Source organism: Dendronephthya gigantea, unplaced genomic scaffold (assembly GCF_004324835.1).
Source record: "Dendronephthya gigantea isolate DGI-Jeju-01 unplaced genomic scaffold, DenGig_1.0 000021F, whole genome shotgun sequence".
Classification (NCBI taxonomy): domain Eukaryota; kingdom Metazoa; phylum Cnidaria; class Anthozoa; order Malacalcyonacea; family Nephtheidae; genus Dendronephthya; species Dendronephthya gigantea.
Window position 1 is genome coordinate 1,513,506 of NW_021163031.1, and position 19,316 is coordinate 1,532,821.

The 19,316-nt window shown below is 40.3% G+C and overlaps 2 protein-coding genes across 2 annotated transcripts in view; one reads left to right on the forward strand and one right to left on the reverse strand.

Moving 5' to 3' along the window:
• The window catches only part of LOC114521694 (protein MCM10 homolog), a 58,514-nt gene extending 50,367 nt beyond the window's left edge, over positions 1-8,147 (reverse strand). Inside the window, exons 1-4 of the mRNA XM_028542202.1 lie at positions 8,085-8,147; positions 7,691-7,915; positions 7,016-7,139; positions 6,324-6,483 (exon numbers count right to left, since the gene is read on the reverse strand). Coding sequence (XP_028398003.1) covers positions 6,324-6,483; positions 7,016-7,139; positions 7,691-7,915; positions 8,085-8,139 — 564 coding nt within the window. The 5' untranslated portion in view covers positions 8,140-8,147. The remainder of the gene's footprint in view (positions 1-6,323; positions 6,484-7,015; positions 7,140-7,690; positions 7,916-8,084) is intronic.
• Positions 8,148-9,905: 1,758 nt separating this feature from the next.
• On the forward strand, positions 9,906-19,313 carry LOC114522026. Its single transcript, XM_028542627.1, has 19 exons — positions 9,906-10,004; positions 10,346-10,583; positions 11,318-11,574; positions 11,874-11,968; positions 12,567-12,810; positions 13,141-13,456; positions 13,783-14,057; positions 14,312-14,524; positions 14,908-15,050; positions 15,128-15,288; positions 15,395-15,540; positions 16,137-16,327; positions 16,682-16,799; positions 17,093-17,268; positions 17,562-17,714; positions 17,872-18,081; positions 18,208-18,260; positions 18,481-18,978; positions 19,140-19,313. The coding sequence occupies exons 1-19, from the start codon at positions 9,914-9,916 to the stop codon at positions 19,288-19,290; spliced, it is 3,729 nt and encodes a 1,242-aa protein (XP_028398428.1). The 5' UTR covers positions 9,906-9,913; the 3' UTR covers positions 19,291-19,313.
• Positions 19,314-19,316: the final 3 nt, after the last annotated feature.

A 19,316-nucleotide genomic window follows, 5' to 3' on the forward strand; every position in this document is an offset into this window, starting at 1 on the left:
CAGCCTCAGAAATTGCCTTCGAGTGTCGTCAGTGGGCAAAAGACGATTACGAAAGAAAAAACAGACAGTCAAAATTGAAGTCGGGCATTTCTGACACACCTGCACAACAGCTTGCGAAAACAGGGCAATATGTCAATGCAGAGAGCTCCGACTCAAACGTCCAAAAAAATGCCGGAGAATTGGATGTAGAACCTCTTTGTGAGGTAAGAGAAACTAATTAAGCATGCATAAGATACACTTTCGAAGAAGAAAACGAGGCTAGCAAACTTGTAATTTATTTAATAAAATATCGCTTGCTATCGAAAGTTTTATTAACCTGGGTTCTTTACAATCACTTCAGCTTGCCGAAGACGATATCAAATCCAAAAAGAAGAAACGTTCAAGGAGAATGAAACGAAAACACAGAAAAGTCAAGCCTTTATGTGATTTGACTACAGGCAACGACTCAGTGAAACCTGAACCTTGTGAAATGAAGAAACCATCTGATATCTACAAGATGTTTCAAGGATCAACGTCAAGTGACATCCACTCCAGAGAAGTTCTCTCCGTTGAACCAGATGATGAATACAAGCAAACGGAGGAAACAGATGCAGAAGGTAAACACTGTATTTCTACTACATACATACCACGTGCTGTGAGTTTCACACCCCACGACTAAACATTTCACAAGAGATTATTAATTTTATAGCGTCATCTTCTGCGGAGACATCTACCGCCAAACAAAGTAAATGGTCCAAGTTTTGGAAACATGGAAAAACCAAAGTGAAGAAAATGAAACCGCCAAAGAAAATCAACGAGCCCACCGAAGATGAGGAAACAACGTCCAAAGAAAAGACCTCCAAATTCAAATTCTTTAAAAAGACAACGAAGGTGAAAACATTCAAGGAACCAAAATCGAAAGCAGGTTCTTCTGAAGAGCAAAACATCGACGGAGAAACAACAAAATGGTTTAAAGTAAAGTTATCGAGTACAGCTGTTACACCAAGTGAAGTTTACAAGAAAAAGAAAGCTTCGGCCACAGGAAGCCAATAAACCTCTCAAAAAAAACACACAAAACAACCAATTCACAAGATTTAACAACTTACTATACACAAAACCTTCAACGACAAACACAACAATACCAACGTACACACACAAAAGCTCCAATGTCCATTAACAAGAATTTCAACGTCCAAACACAACAGTTCCTACAACGTGAACACATCGGCGTCAACACACAAACGAGTTCCAGCTTCAACATAAAAGAGTCCCAACGTCCACACAAACAGGTTCCAGTGTCCAAACAAATGAGTTCCAGTGTCAACACAAACAAGTTCCAGCGTTCACAAAAGAGTTCCAGCGTCCACACAAACGAGTTCCAGCGTCAACATCTCAGAATTCTAGTGCCCACACAATCTAAGAGTTCATGCAAGCGTGACCACACAAAAGAGTTCCAGCGTCAACACAAACGAGTTCCAGCATCAACACGCAAGAGTTCCAGCGTCCACACAATCTAAAAGTTCCAGTGTCAACACACAAAAGAATTCCAGCGTCAACACGCAGGAGTTCCAGGTCAACACGCAAGAATTCCAGCGTCAACACGCAAGAGTTCCATTGTCAAAACGCAAGAGTTCCAGTGTCAAAACGCAAGAGTTCCAGTGTCGACACAAAAAAGAGTTCCAACGTCGACACACAAAAGAGTTCCAGCATCCACACAGACGAGTTCCAGCGTCAACAGGCAAGTGTTCCAGCGTAAACACACAAAACAGTTCCAGCGTCCACACAAACGAGTTCCAGCGTCCACACAAACGAGTTCCAGCGTCAACACGCAAGAGTTCCAGCGTAAACACACAAAACAGTTCCAGCGTCCACACAAACGAGTTCCAGCGTCCACACAAACGAGTTCCAGCGTCAACACGCATGAGTTCCAGCGTCAACACGCAAGAGTTCCAGTGTCAACACACAAAAGAGTTCGAGCGTCAACACAAACGACTTCCAGCGTCAACGCGCAAGAGTTCCAGCGTCAAAACACAAAACAGTTCCAGCGTCAACACGCAGAAGATTCCAGCGTCACACAAACGAGTTCCGGCGTCCACACAAACGAGTTCCAGCGTCAACACGCAAGAGTTCCAGCATCAACACACAAAACAGTTCCATCGTCCACACAAACGAGTTCCAGCGTCAACACACAAAACAGTTCCAGCGTCCACACCAACGAGTTCCAGCGTCAACACACAAAACAGTTCCAGCGTCCACACCAACGAGTTCCAGCGTCCACACCAACGAGTTCCAGCGTCCACACAAACGAGTTCCAGCGTCCACACAAACGAGTTCCAGCGTCAACACGCAAGAGTTCCAGCATCAACACGCAAGAGTTCCAGCGTACACACAATCTAAGAGTTGCAGCGTCAACACAAACGAGTTCCAGCGTCAACACAAACGAGTTCCAGGTCACACACGCAAGAGTTCCAGCGTCTACACAAATAAGTTCAGCGTCAACAGACAAAAGAGTTCCAGCGTCAACACAAACGAGTTCCACCGTGAACACGCAAGAGTTCCAGCGTCAACACGCAAGAGTTCCAGTGTCAACACACAAAATAGTTCCAGCGTCCACAAAAACGAGTTCCGGCGTCCACACAAACGAGTTCCAGCGTCAACACGCAAGAGCTCCAGCATCAACACACAAAACAGTTCCATCGTCCACACAAACGAGTTCCAGCGTCAACACACAAAACAGTTCCAGCGTCCACACCAACGAGTTCCAGCGTCCACACAAACGAGTTCCAGCGTCCACACAAACGAGTTGCAGCGACAACACAAACGAGTTCCAGCGTCAACACACAAAAGAGTTCGAGCGTCAACACAAACGACTTCCAGCGTCAACGCGCAAGAGTTCCAGCGTCAAAACACAAAACAGTTCCAGCGTCAACACGCAAGAGTTCCAGCGTCAACACAAAAGATTTCCAGCGTACACACAATCTAAGAGTTGCAGCGTCAACACAAACGAGTTCCAGCGTCAACACAAACGAGTTCCAGGGTCCACACGCAAGAGTTCCAGCGTCTACACAATATAAAAGTTCAAGCGTCAACACACAAAAGAGTTCCAGCGTCAACACAAACGAGTTCCACCGTGAACACGCAAGAGTTCCAGCGTCAACACGCAAGAGTTCCAGTGTCAACACACAAAATAGTTCCAGCGTCCACACAATCTAAAAGTTCAAGCGTCAACACACAAAATAGTTCCAGCGTCAACACAAACGAGTTCCAGCATCAACACGCAAGAGTTCCAGCGTCCACACAATCTAAAAGTTCAAGCGTCAACACACAAAATAGTTCCAGCGTCAACACAAACGAGTTCCAGCATCAACACGCAAGAGTTCCAGCGTCCACACAATCTAAAAGTTCCAGCGTCAACACAAACGAGTTCCAGCGTCAAAACGCAAGAGTTCCAGCGTCCACACAATCTAAGAGTTGCAGCGTCAACACAAACGAGTTCCAGCGTCAACACGCAAGAGTTCCAGTGTCAACACACAAAAGAGTTCCAGCGTCAACACAAACGAGTTCCAGCGTCAACACGCAAGAGTTCCAGTGTCAACACACAAAATAGTTCCAGCGTCCACACAATCTAAAAGTTCAAGCGTCAACACACAAAATAGTTCCAGCGTCAACACAAACGAGTTCCAGCATCAACACGCAAGAGTTCCAGCGTCCACACAATCTAAAAGTTCAAGCGTCAACACACAAAATAGTTCCAGCGTCAACACAAACGAGTTCCAGCATCAACACGCAAGAGTTCCAGCGTCCACACAATCTAAGAGTTGCAGCGTCAACACAAACGAGTTCCAGCGTCAATACGCAAGAGTTCCAGTGTCAACACACAAAAGAGTTCCAGCGTCAACACAAACGAGTTCCAGCGTCAACACGCAAGAGTTTCAGCGTCAACACAAACGATTCCCAGCGTCCACACAAACGAGTTCCAGCGTCAACACGCAAGGGTTCCAGCGTCAACACACAAAACAGTTCCAGCGTCAACACAAACGAGTTCAAGCGTCAAGACACAAAACAGTTCCAGCGTCCACACAAACGAGTTCCAGCGTCCACACAAACGAGTTTAGGGCGTCCACACAAACGAGTTCCAGCGTTAACACGCAAGAGTTCCAGCGTACAGACAATCTAAGAGTTGCAGCGTCAACACAAACGAGTTCCAGCGTCAACACAAACGAGTTCCAGCGTCCACACGCAAGAGTTCTGGCGTCCACACAATCTAAAAGTTCAAGCGTCAACACACAAAAGAGTTTCAGCGTCAACACAAACGAGTTCCAGCGTCAACACGCAAGAGTTCCAGCGTCCACAGAATCTAAAAGTTCAAGCGTCAACACACAAAAGAGTTTCAGCGTCAACACAAACGAGTTGCAGCGTCACACGCAAGAGTTCCAGCGTCAACACGCAAGAGTTCCAGCGTGAACACGCAAGAGTTCCAGTGTCAACACAAAAAAGAGTTCCAGTGTCAACACAAAAAATAGTTCCAGCGTCAACACAAAAGAGTTCCAACGTCAACACACAAAAGAGTTCCAGCATCCACACGCAAGAGTTCCAGCGTCAACACACAAAACAGTTCCAGCGTCCACACAACCGAGTTCCAGCGTCAACACAAGCGAATTTCCAGCGTCAACACAAGCGAGTTCCAGCGTCAACACAAACGAGTTCCAGCGTCAACACGCAAGAGTTCCAGCGTCAACACACTAAACAGTTCCAGCGTCCACACAAACGAGTTCCAGCGTCAACACAAAAGATTTCCAGCGCCCACACAAACGAGTTCCAGCGTCCACAGAAACGAGTTCCAGCGTCAACACGCAAGAGTTCCAGCGTCAACACACAAAACAGTTCCAGCGTCCACACAAACGAGTTCCAGCGTCAACACACAAAACAGTTCCAGCGTCCACACAAACGAGTTCCAGCGTCCACACAAACGAGTTCCAGCGTCAACACGCAAGAGTTCTGGCGTGCACACAATCTAAAAGTTCAAGCGTCAACACACAAAAGAGTTTCAGCGTCAACACAAACGAGTTGCAGCGTCAACACACAAGAGTTCCAGCGTCAACACAAAAAAGAGTTTCAGTGTCAACACAAAAAATAGTTCCAGCGTCAACACAAGAGAGTTCCAACGTCGACACACAAAAGTGTTCCAGCATCCACACGCAAGAGTTCCAGCGTCAACACACAAAACAGTTCCAGCGTCCGCACACAACCGAGTTCCAGCGTCAACACAAGCGAGTTCCAGCGTCCACACAAGCGAGTTCCAGCGTCCACACAAACGAGTTCCAGCGTCAACACGCAAGAGTTCCAGCGTCAACACACTAAACAGTTCCAGCGTCCACATGCAAAAGTTCCAGCGTCCACACAATCTAAAAGTTTCAGCGTCAAGACACAAAAGAGTTCCAGCGTCAACACAAACGAGTTCCAGCGTCAACACGCAAGAGTTCCAGCGTCCACACAATCTAAAAGTTCAAGCGTCAACACACAAAAGAGTTGCAGCGTCAACCCAAACGAGTTCCAACGTCAACACACAAAAGAGTTCCAGCGTCCACACAATCTAAAAGTTCCAGCGTCAAGACACAAAAGAGTCCCAGCGTCAACACAAACGAGTTCCAGCGTCAACACACAAAAGAGTTCCAGCGTCCACACAAACGAGTTCCAGCGTCAACACGCAAGAGTTCCAGCGTCAACACACAAAAGAGTTCCAGCGTCAACACACAAAAGAGTTCCAGCGTCAACACAAACGAGTTCCAGCGTCAACACGCAAGAGTTCCAGCGTCAACACACAAAAGAGTTCCAGCGTCAACACACAAAAGAGTTCCAGCGTCAACACAAACGAGTTCCAGCGTCAACACAGAAACGAGTTCCAGCGTCCACACAAACGAGTTCCAGCGTCAACAGAAACGAGTTCTAGCGTCAACACAAAGGAGTTCCAGCGTCTACACAAATGAGTTCCAGCGTCTACACAAATGAGTTCCAGCGTCCACACAAATGAGTTCCGAGTCCACACAAGAGTTGCAGCGTCCACATGAAAGAGTTAGAGGGTGGAAAGATGAAGCAGTTCTTAATTATTGCTAAAATGTCTAAAACACGAGACTCCACGGAAACCCTTTTATGAGATCTCTAGAGATCTCTTAGAAAGAACATTTTAAAAGTGATTCACTATCGGCACAATTTATAACATTCAAGACAATTTAGTTGGCTCACGTATCGGTATGTAACTTAATATATACGATGTTATTATGTATCTATTGATTTGAATTATTTAGTTATTACAAAATAAAAACTTTTAAAAGAAACACTCGTACCTTTGCAGTTGTTTTCGGCGTCTTTTGAATCAACACACCAATTGTGACCCAGTCTCCTTCGACATCATTATTGCGTACATTGGATTGAATTGAAGAGATTTTGATCATTTTTCTGCCTTCCATTCTTCTCTTCATCGTGGTCGACGAAACACAAGGGTTTCTGCAAGGGATGATGTATGTTTACTGGAGTGATATTAGTATTTGAGTTTAGACAAGATTTTGATCAGGCGCTAAGCATTTCACCAACATTTTAATAAGTTGTGAAAGCATAAAGTGAGTCCTGGGGCCGGTTGTTGAAAAGCCGGTTAGCTCTTTTTTCATAAATATTTTCTGGACGATAGAAGTCATATTTTCTAAAGTTTTAAAACAAACAGTGGTTCAGAAGCACATAAACTAAAACACTGGATTAAAATTTAACCCAGGGTTGGCGCTAACCTAGCTTTGAACAACTGGCCCCAGGAGTATTACATTCAACCTTCATATACTTTCATTAATTTACATCATCAAGCCTAGGAGAGTATGCCCTAAACATATTGGTGATGTAACCAAAGAAATGGCTTATTCTTAGAAATGGCTTATTCTTAGAAATGGCTTATTCTTAGAAATGGCTTATTCTTAGTCTTGTGCAAAAAATGATTTAAACATGCAATTACTAGTTTACATTTTTTAAGAACTATACTTGTAAGCCCTACACAATTCGTAATCCAGAGTATTCATCCGTGAGAGCAGATGATGAATCTTGTGCTGGTTTCTTTGCAGATGATGTGTGTGGAGCTGGTTCCTCTGCCTTTCGCTTCTGACCAGAGCTTTTTCTCTCTGTGTGTATTTAAATAATTCATTACCACAAGACGTATTTTTAATGATTTACTAGATAAACATCCACCCTTCCTATAAGCTCATTACAGGCAACAGGAGTCATTATGTTACCGTCACTTGTGTGGCACTCATGTGGTGTTGATTCACATGTCTAGTTGTCAAATAACATAATAAATTATAGTTTTTTGTCAACATGGAAAGTTGAATTTCAGCTTTTTGGGTTCTGATTCTTTCACCCACACAGCAAGTTTTTATGGTCTTATATTTAGAACAACAGGTAGTCTCACCTAATATGTTAAAAACAAAAAATGCTTAATTGTACACATTTACTCGTTATTATTGTTATGGATATCAAACTTGATTGGATAAATGTGTTATTTTATAATTGAACACCAAACTCTAAACATAAATGTGATTAAACTAAACTAATCAGCAACTAATGTAATGGGAACAAAGTATGTTAAACAGATACTGTAGGTATGACCTCTGCAGGTATATGTGTATATAATGTAAAGTTGTGTAAACATAAAAGTTGCTACTTAGTTACCTACCAATTTTTACAACAGATGAATCATGATTCTTTGATGTATGAGCAACTTTTGGTTTTGCACCGAATGGAGTAGTATCACTTGAAGTTTGTGATTTATTAATCTTCTTGACAGCTCGTGTAGGTGAATTTTGGCTGTTTAATTGTTTTTCTGTTTTTGAATCTTCCGCATTATATTTCACAATGCTGGGATTCTCTTTGTTTGATTTGTTTTCAGGTGATGTCTTTTCTAATGGCGATGGTTAATGGTGTAACAATGGTGTTTTATATACTGTGCGATTAGTGATACTAAACCTAAGAGCTTCCCAAATGGTGAGCAAATTACCCTAATATTATTATGTCAGAAATTGTCAATATTGTATGTGTATTACAAATTTGTATGTCAAATTAAAGGATACTCTCTTCATTTTTTGATTTCAACTGGGCCTCAAGAAACTTTATATACTTTTCCATGTCTGTCATCCTCTCTATAAATATATTTGTATATAAGTTTTTCATAACTTGTCAATTATTTACCTGGCCTGGAATTCATATAATATGTACTTACTGGATATATTTTCCGGAGATGTCTTGCCATCCTGACTTGTTATGTCAGTTTCATTGTTTGTATTAACAGCATTTTGACTGTTCTCTGTCTCAGTGTTATCACCTTGTTCATTATTATAGAGTTGATCAATAAAATCATCATCACTATCATGGCCAATAAGATTCACTAGTTCATCCAGTTCATCGTCTAAACGGTGCATTTGAAAAAAATATCTAATATAATTCTATGATTGATGGATAGACCGTTTAATTTCAGAGATATAAAATATTTTTTGCCTTGTTGGTTATTTCAAATAAAATACTTATATAAAGCACAGTATTCACAGTTCACACAACTAAAATTCGCCGATTTCAATTTCCAATACCCATGAAAACTATTGCTATCGTAACAAACCTTACCTTCCATCTTTTCGTAAAGCGTTATGCGTCAAAAATTAAGACAATTTTCGTAGTTTTGAGTATATTTATCTGTCTATGTTTACAAAGATTGCCATTTAACATTTCCCGCCATAATATTCACCCGGTTCGTCATTTCCCCACATGGAGAACCACTGTGGAGAACACTCTGGGACAATCGAATCAGATAGGATTCTGATTGGTCGTTGACGCGCATGGAATTGATGGAATGCATACTAGAAGACTGGGTTTTACCATCTAAAATTCATATTGTTCTTGGAACAATAGATTTAGGCCTCTGGGACCGGGATCACAATGGCTTGTCAATTAAGTGTTGTCTTTTTTTATACACCTTGTACATTAAAAATTGCTGTAAGAAGTGCGCGTTTGTTTTGGGCGTTTTAAATTCTTTCGAAGCATTGGTTTTGCAAATAAACACTGCTACGGAATTTGAGAGGTAGAGGTTAGATTCCTGCCGGAGAGCTTGAGTTGTATCTCCCACAACGCTGCCCGTTCGATCTCAATAATCAATAATTAATCATATTTTTATTCTCAAGCGCACTACCTCGTTTCCGAATGCTAACATTTCCATGAATAGGAAATTTAAGGGGGGGGGGCGACCGGGGGAAGTTGTACACTACTAGTGATAGTGATAGTGATAGTATAGTAACCCAGGAGTAGCCATAGAGGCTTCCACGGTTGCTAAGCAACGACGCGAAAAAGAAACATGGCCGCAAGAGTGACTTTAATTTTGGTTGCTTCGGGAATACTGCGTGTATTTTTGTGATTTCGGTTCATTTCTTTTATCATGTGAGTTTGACTACTGAACAAAACTTTGAAAACACTGTGGATCATCGACAACTTAAATGTTTATATAATTTTTTATGAATCTTCGACAGTCGAAACACTGAGAAAGATTGTGTAACAGACGAAATTACCTGAAAGTTGTCTGTTACCTCGCTACTCTACATACAGGTTGGTTAAATTATGATATTTAACTTCCAGGTAGTGATTCCTGCGATGTTACTGTCTTAACCATCAAATCCAAATATTAAAGACTAACTTCCAAATATAATCAAATATATATACCACATAACTACCTAAATGGAAATTGTGCATTTCAGGGTATGCATGCATAGTCACTCATGCAATTTCTATGCAGGTGGAAATTGCAGAAAGGATCTTCCCTCCTTTTTTGTTTCTATTTTCATGACCCAGTCATACATCATATATGATAATATGATCCTAGTATATGTGGTCTTCATGTGTGTGTAATCTTTTAGACATGTCAAGAAACTCAAGAACAAGCATTGTTAGAGAGCCTGGAGAGCACAAAGTGACATTCACAGTAACATTAGCTTGTGCAGTTCAAGCAGGTAGGGTTAAATCAATTATATATATTATGTCTGAGAAATACCCACTCTGAAGTTTGCAATTATGTCTTATACCATAAGGTATAGTAATTTAGTTTTCTACTAAGGCACCTTGGCTCAGTTTAACCAATGATGTGAAACATGCCGTTATAATTAGGCCATTGGCGTCAATCGAAAGTTATTAATTGAGGGGGGCCATATTCATATATTCTTCCACATGCCTGGTTAATTTCTTTTGAAAACAATTTCACTTTCAATAAAGATCAGCCTGGCCTAGCAGATATGGTCCCCCTCAATTAACATTCAATTGACGCCCATGAATTAAAATGGATAAAACTCTCTAGTTGACAGCGATGCACCAGTTATTGAATCTAAGAAAGGTAAACGACTTGCAGTCTATGAGGCACCAAAAGCGTATCATTATTTTCACCTGGAATATAAGTTGATGCCAGATGACATTGAGCCAGTTAAAACAGATGTGGTTATGTATGGTGTGGCAGCAAAGATCTATAATGAAAATGATTCCAAAGTTATCAAAACTTGGAAAGAAGGAGAAAAAATATGGATAGCTTGGACCCAAAAGTAAAGTAATATATTATTTATTAATAATACGTATGATTAGAAAGTTGTATATATGACTGGAAAATTTGGTTTACGTCCAAATGGAAAAGGAATTGTTAAAAAAATTTGGATATGATTGAGACATTGGACAAACAGTTTTAAAATGTAAATTAGGATAATGCATTCATTATTGTTTCACAGCGCCAGGCTGACAATGAGTATACATACCACATTGTCTAGCTAGGACAAAGCGTCATGAATAGTAATAAATAATTGCCTCCCTATTGTGTTACAGATAATAAATTTTTGCCCACTTAATTGCTTTAAACAAACTTTTAGTCCCACCACACCTCTTGCTCACCTTCATCATGCCCACAAATGTACCGTAATTCGTTGCCCACAAATATTTGGTTCAAAAGAAGTGGGCAAAATTAAGACAAAAAGGAATTGTGGTTTTTTAAGACAATTCAGCTCACACGCACCCCTAACAATACGTTCACATAACACTGCATCTTGAGTGGTTACAAATACCATGCAAGAGAAGTTAAAGTAAACTTCTTAGTTTAAATCAAGTAAAATAGATATATTAAAGTAAAAACAGCACAATATACCATTGTTTTATAGAATGCCAGATGAAATTACCCTTTAGTGCATTAATACACGAGGAAAGAAAGAATTAGACCACTGTAACTCTTTGAAATAAAATATAATGCCATCCTCGTCTAGGCTTCATTGATATGTTGTGAATTATTTAGTGTATCGATGTGGATCACCAAAGAACTTCTGCTAAATATCTTCGAACATTCACTTGAGCTTCGTATTTGGGACTCAAAAGATAAGGTTTCCGCCCGTGCGCGGTTTGATCGCCCTAAGGCGTTCCGATTGCCTGCAGGAATGGAAAATGAAGAGGATGCTGGGGACCAGGATAAAAACTCCAACGTCAAGGCTCTGGTTCTTAAACAGTCGCTCAGTCATGCGCAGTTACAGCCAAAAGAAAGTCGTGAAATGAGAGGTGAATATTGCGTTGTTGTTTACTGGGCAAAGCATGCTTCTGATTGGCCAATCGGGAACACGCTTTGTCCGCAAACTTTGTCAAATTGTCAAAGCGCAGAGCCACGCAAACGTTTACTCACCTGAAATTTTTTTTTTTTTAACTATCGGTGACAATATCATCCAACTGTAGTAGACGTTGTTTGGTAGAAATCCTGTTATCCATTTTGTTACTCGCGTACTGAAATTTCAGAATCCGCCGTTTTTTCTTTCCTCTGTAAACTAGTTATTACAATCACTCATGCTGTAGTTTTCTTGAAGGTGAACGTCTTGCAAGAACCACGTCAGGAACAACAGGGCGACTTCAAGAATCTTTATCGCCAGATGAAGAGTTGAGAGCAACAACGGCACCAACGGTACGTCAGAGTAGTACTTACATTCAGGTCGAGAGAGATCAGTTCGATAATCCTTAGGCCCGTTGATATTAACCTCGATCTTCACACACGTGTGAAATGATGCAAATATGAAGGTCCAGATACATGTATGTAGGAGCGGAATTGCGAAAATACTTGTAATGAAGTAATGAAAAGAGGAAAATTGCACAAAATAATGCAAAGATATGTAGGATGTTTAGCACTCATCCTCAAAACCCAGCTTGCTGTTTTTTCCATGGTTAACCATTACGAAGTTGGTGTAGACGTTGATAACTGCGAGATTGACAATTCATGACGACGTTGTTTTAGGGACGGTCTCAATAAGTTCGATGATGCATCCTCACTATTCCAAGTCCAGAACCTGCAATTTTCAAAACCTGCAACTTCTGAAAAGCCTATTCGATATGAGTTGCAAGTGGGTTAACTTATTTCGATGAGCGGAAAAAAGTCGTAATAAAAATATATCGTATCATATCGTAAAAAAGTTTTAGTTCTCATGTTTTAGGTCAGCAGAGTAAGTTATTTTACACAATACGCTGATTTTGTACAGAACATTTATTGATCAGTTTGTCCTCCACAGGGCTCAACTTGCGTAAAATCACCAGCTCCATCAGCTGTGACAAAGGCCAGTGAACTTGCAAAAGTTCAAGTGAGGATAAATGATGAAAGTAGTAAAAGTCACTGGCTTCGCATTGCACAACTTGCTGGTTTAGGAAAACCTTTTTCTGAAAACGAAATGACGCAGTTATGTGAAATGGTAGATACAAGGAAACGGACTTCTTTTGAAAACGAAAGAAAGAAAAAGGTTAAGGTTGATGAAATGGGTGAGTTTACATATTTGCTGTGGAGTAACCTATTTGTACTGTACGTATTCGTTTTAAATCAGGCGTGTCTGCATGTAAGTGTAATTCATCTTTGGTAAAACAACCAACAATTATTTCTTCCCTGTTAGGGTCTGTTCGCACGATCCATGCAATTTTGTTAGATCCAATTCACTTTTGACGTATGGAATGAAATCAGTTATTTGATAAAGCAGTACTGCGTTGGTTTACATTGTTTTGCTGCCCACATACATTGCAAGTCACCGAGACTATAAAACATCCATCAGAAGTGAATTAGATCCATCGTAACTTCTTCACATTTCTTTAACATAGAAAAGGAAACAAAGGTAACAAAACGTAAATCAAAGAGAGAAGAGCAGAAACAAACCGTGTTGGCAGCATTTACTCGAGTCCATGGCATTGCATCGATCAAACTTCGCCTTTGTTTACTCTTTGCTGGGACGAAGTCCATCACTGAACGCCTTGGCTGTAAAGTGAACGGAATCGAAGATCTCATGGTCACAGTATCACTTGATAAGCCGTTATTGTCAGACGAACAAAAGAAGGATCTTAATCCAATGCTTATAAAACTTTGTTCTGTAAAAAATCTGCCAAACAAACCATTGTCTTACGATGAACTGGACGAAAAGTAAGGGACTTTTTCGCGTTCATCGCAATTTATTTCATTTTAGGACCTGTTAGTATTAGCTAAAAAAATCTCATTCAGGCCGTGTACGGGCCTAGGCACGAGCTTGGGTGTTATAAAATTTTTATATGAACTTTTGATACCCCGGCATTTTCAGTTGGTTGCGTAATTATAGTTATTACTTTCCGTATCAAGAGTGCATAAACGTTGATAAGAGTAACTGGTGTATGGACAAAAGCTATATTTTAACGTAAACTGCACTCGTGTGGTGTGTACATACCTTGGCAATGCCTTTTTTAAATACAGCTGATATATTAATTTCCCTCCAGATGTGTTCCAGTATTTGCGCAGTACAAGTTCTTCAAAGAGCCAGTTCACCGTACACTAGGCTATCCGCATGGTCGCAGTGTAGTTTGGGAAGATGTAAACGTGGTTTTGCTGGGTGCGTTGGATCAAGGGGAACTTCAGGAGTATTTGCAGGGTCCACCAGTACATATAGAGATACATGATAGGGATAGAAATAATGATGTGAAAAAAGTCAAAGCAGATTTGTTTGGGGATAATCCTGAGGATGAGATGATCAACAATGTCAGCTTGGTTGCAGGTATTTATTCTTATTTAACTATATTTCTCTTCTAGTCTCAATATCTTAGTATAACTCTGCGAAATTAACTCTTATCACTGAGTCTGACTGAACCATCCACTGGTAAAGATTAAGCCTTTCCCTATCGAAATGGGATACATATTGTAACTACTCTCTTCCACGAGTTTCCACTTTGATGTAACGCTGAACAGTAAAAGATATCCTGTACTTTTTTTATAGTTCTTTGTCGATTATAATAAAGTTTATTTTCATAGGTCGTCGAACTACTCACAATCCATTCAAAAGTAAAGATAAAGCATGGGACCCATACGGCGTGGCAAAATTGGATCTTTCCGAGCTACTTCTTGGCCAGCGTTATTTGTATATGTGTATTCCTGTCCACAACTGTTCAAGCCCTGATCCAACTATCGGTCACGAGCGTCCAGGCGGATCCATTGTTGGCCTTACGGGCAGCGTTGATGGTCCAGGTACAGTGAAAGTCTTACAGTGAAAGAATAAGTCCAAGATTCCAACCGTAGTACTAGTAACAGGCCAGAGCTATAGAGAATGGTCTTCATTTACTGGAGCGCTCAATTCAAGAAGAACTGATCCTTGCATTTAAATGGAATGATTAGTTTAGTCAATGATTAATTGTGAGATGTTATTGGCGAATTACCATGTACATTTCTAATATCATTGCTGACATTGCATGACTTACGTTAGAGTCTGCCTGAAAATATGGCTATGTGTTGACGTACTTTTACCCACAACAGTTAGTATCAGACACCAACAGACTTACTGCATGAAAGACGCTTGTAAGGTTTGTTAGAATTATTATCTGAATTATAAATAAACCGTTTCTCATTAACAGAAGAAGAGCCGTTACCTTCAGCAAATTATATCGAAGCGGGAAGTGAGTTGAAAATAAAGATAGAAGTAGGATATCCTATTACGACCATTGCTGACGTAAGGAAAAGAGTGACAGAGCCTGATAAAGTTAAAATACCAGACGAGGTAACGATGCATCATTGACGTGGGTTCGGGATGTGTTCGTGTGAATTTTGAGATGAGTTCTCTTTTTCATTTCGCAGTGTCCATTTGCCAGAGTAATCTACATATTTGATTATACGAACACAACTTTTTTGAAAGAAATTACGAATGAGGTAACACTGATTAATGCGACAGCCTTGGAACTGATGAATCTGCCAGAGCATATCATCGATGCTGCTTTGTCGACTTATAAATTATCTGAGTAAGTTTTAGATTTGAATTTACCATTAAGAATTCGTAGGAGTCTTAACCCAACTCAATTCTAGGCCTTTGCATGCATTAATATGAGTTCAATCGTCCATTTACAGAGAGCAAAAGGTCTCAAAGATTTTGAATATCATCACTGGATTTCAAATTATCGATGGCATTCGACATATCTTTGTCCTTGAAGGTTTAAGAGATAAAGGAATCAAAGATTTGGTTCAAAACTTACCATTGGACAAATACGACAACGGTAATGTTATAGCATTCACTTTCTTTCCCATCTGTTCATGATGAAATGTAATACACGCGTAAAAATTATCATTTTGATGCAAGTTGTTAAAAACAGCAGTGATCAATGTTGTGTTGCACCTTGTGAACAATATTGTTAACTCTGTTGTTGAAGCTTGTTGAATCATCAATGTTGTTACAACTTGTTACAACAGCATTGTATCAACATTGATGATTCAACAAACTTCAACAACATTGTTAACAATACTGTTTGCAGGGTGCAGCACAACATTGTTCACTCCTGATGTGACAACCTGATCAATTTTTGGCCGTGTAATCTCTCATCGGGCATCGGTCAGTCGAGCTCCAAGGCGAGAGTCAAAAACTTTGTGTAAACCTTCTCATAGCTTGCATGCGTCTCAAATCGCTTGCTCTAAAATGGGTTTTTTACACTTCACTTGTAACTCTCTCCACTGGTGCCCAATTCGTGTTTAAAGATGGCGGCCACATAACCCTATAAGATAATCTTCAGTTATCGTCTTTATAGAGTTCACTGGGTTTGAAGTAGGCTAACTTACATACCAGATAAAGAGGTCAATCAAGGTTGCTCTCATTTAGGTCCTGGATCAGTGAAAGTTCTGTATAAATCAGACATGACATTCTCTGAGAGACTTTACGTGGTCTTGGATGTTGATCTCTGTCGAGTTCGTTTACATGATTCGCTGACTAACATCACTCAAAAGCCGTTGCTGTATGTTCGTGATATCGTTCCACGACCTTGCTTCGAGGGCCTCACTAGACTAGATAAGGTTTGTGGGTTTTATGTTAACTATTTCTTTATTACATTCCCTTCAACATTCCAATGAGGGCTGCCCACTTCCGTACCTCTTGCGGTGTAAGGGCGCGTCGACCTTGGTCTCTGTTTTCCTAGTCGATATAGAGAAATGAGACTGAGTCATCCTTCGGTCTTTTTGTTCGTATTAATGTAAACCTACAGTATATGCACGGAGAAGACAAGTGGATTACTTGTATTTATGAAGCAATCGCGATTTAGTGCTGACTCGTTGAATCAGGGACTAAACAGTTTCCAGACTATATGACTATGTGTGAGTGACTATGCTTTGAATGTTTCACTGACCATTGTAGTCTGAACACCCATTTAGATCCTTAATGCCACGAAACTACGCGAGATAGTAAAAAATGATTTGTTCCCAACACCGGAGATGATCTTGTCTGTGAGTCGCGAGTTTGGTATACCATTGACTGCAGAAGATTTTGGAGGTGAGTTAATATGGTGTGCATGGTATACCGTTGAGGTTCTGTATACTGTATAGTATGGTATATCATGGTATTGTGTCGTTGTCTTTGGTAAATCTTGCTGTTATGTCGTATTAAGAGTAGTGGTGCATCATGTGGTATACCATTGTATTGTATAGTGTATTAAGGTAATGTGTAGTAAAGTACACCATCGTATATGGTACGGTATGGACGTTTTGTGAAAATGTATCATATGCAGGTACTGTATTGTTAAAACAGGATTACAAAAACAACATTGTCTTTTCTTTCTTCTTTAGAGGCAGGATTGGGTGAGAATTTCGACTGCATGGTTGACATTCACGGCGATGGTTCGCAAGAATCTGTAGAAACCAGACGTCGAATTTGGACACCATTGCAGTTAAGAAATCCCGAATACCTCGAGACCTTGAAAACTCGAGAGAGTAATAATCGTGATTTTATCATGGAGAATATTGTAAGTAACTCGCGACGTAGTCGATCACGTCTCTTACCGCAGACAAAAGCTAATTTGTGTTGCCTTTGCGTTAAGTCCAGCTATCAAGCTTTATTTTTAATATTTTTGATGCATCATCACGTCTGGCAATCGATTATTATTTCTCACATCTTTGCCCCATGCTTGGTTGTACCACAGTAAAGCTTGGTCCTTCTCAGGCATCATTAGAAACGTGTTTCATATTCTTTGGTCCAGGTCCTAGTTGAGTGTGTTTTCCTTGAAATGTCTTTGATTCATTGACTTCATTTCTGTAGCTCCGTACCCAGTCTAAGAATCCTCATCAAAAGCTTGATAGTATTGCTGTCAGTAAGACGGAACTAGAAAACAGCATTGCTCATAACTATAGTACACAGTCCTTGAATTCCACCGAACTTTCAAAACGAAAACTGAAGGAAATTCTTAGCAAGGTAAGGATTTTACATGCCCCCAACTCATTATATATAGTCGTAACTCATAACCGGGTGAAACAACTCAATATAATGATAAAATAGAAAGCCAGTATTGTAGTTAAAAAGTATCACTAATAGCAAGATAAATTTACGTTTACATTACGGGTTGTTTTAGGATCCAAGTGGTGTTTATACATACTGTTCAGACTATAACTCAGCCAGCATAGAGAACTCAGAGGAAAGCGCCACTCAGATTAACAGAGAAGAAGAAAAACAAAAATGGCTGACATCAGACGGCTTCGTTGTTTCCAGTTCAAAAACTGCTTTGGAATCGAACCGCCATCCACAGAAACCAGACAATGCTCGTGTCTTGGAACTGAGCAAGGTAAGTATTTCAATATTAGGTCTGTCTCAGCCTCAGTACTAAGTCGGGGAAACATCATTAATTATGGTCGTCCTGTGGGTATTCCGCAAGTAAAGTAAATTCGACTATATTCGTTTTTTTTCACAGCCGTGGAGGGAAAATGTTCTTCATGCTAACGTTTTGAAACCTACAGTTGACCGGTATGTGCTTGGATTCAAGTTAAACCTAAAACAAAACGTATTTCCTTTACGTAAAACACCATCGACTACATGAAGTAGTTGCGATAGGTTTTAGAGTATAGACCTTATTATATAATACACTGTTGAGGTTAAAGTATAGTTTGGTTTTTATAAAGCTGTTGTTTCAATTTTGTATATACCCTCGTCTCAACATTTACACACCTTATTTTCTGCGATAAAGAATCAAATTTCCATGGAAACATCGCGATAAAGATTTGGACACAATCACCCAGCCTGCTGAACCAAAATTCATCGAATCAATCCATCTTTATGGTGATCCTCGCGAGCAAGAGAAACGGGCTGCAGCACAAACAGATATGCGCGAATGGGAATCGCGAATTGTCGTCGACGACGTACGTTTCCGAACCCACCGATGCCTTCCAAGGACTGAACTGACCGAAAAGGGTGCAAAATCTGCATGCGCACTTACGAAGCTAGAAGATGTTTTAAAAGACCCGCCACAGAAATTCTCATTGAAAGAGAGGAATTTGAGACTGGAGAAAATTCCTCCGCTAGGTACTCTAGTGGGTGGGGTTGAGAGGAGAGGGGAAGATGAGATGAAGCATGAAGGGTATAAACCTGGCCCTCTGGAAGAGCGGAGTTGGTTGATAGAAGGAAATAGAATACCTTGCGTAGATGGGGAAAAAGAAACGAAGATTGATAACAAACACGATTTCAAGTAAGAATAATTACTTCATTTTCATTTTTATTTACTTTGAGAGGGTGCTTAGTGAAAGCAAGGTTTGACCAAATTCATGTTCACAGTGTCCTGATTTATTAAATACGGAATCATGGATTCAAGGCATGTGTGTGACGTAAAATGTCTATTATCATTCTCAGGTTAGTCTTCAAGACAAAATCCAACACATATCATCGACCCATTAAACCACTATCGCCCCACGAGAGAGAAAATCATTTATTTCCAAAGAACATGGATCCTGTAAGCCCAATAGGCCAATCTTCAAAACTAATGAATACGACTGACACTTGAGAGAAATTTCTGTAATAATTATATTT

Coding starts and splice junctions, on each gene's coding strand:
- LOC114522026 (XM_028542627.1), top strand. CDS start 9,914: ATGTCAAGAAACTCAAGAACAAGCATTGTTAGAGAGCCTGGAGAGCAC. Junction 17,715..17,871: donor TGAAGGAAATTCTTAGCAAG/GTAAGGATTTTA, acceptor GGGTTGTTTTAG/GATCCAAGTGGTGTTTATAC. Junction 18,261..18,480: donor TTGAAACCTACAGTTGACCG/GTATGTGCTTGG, acceptor TCTGCGATAAAG/AATCAAATTTCCATGGAAAC.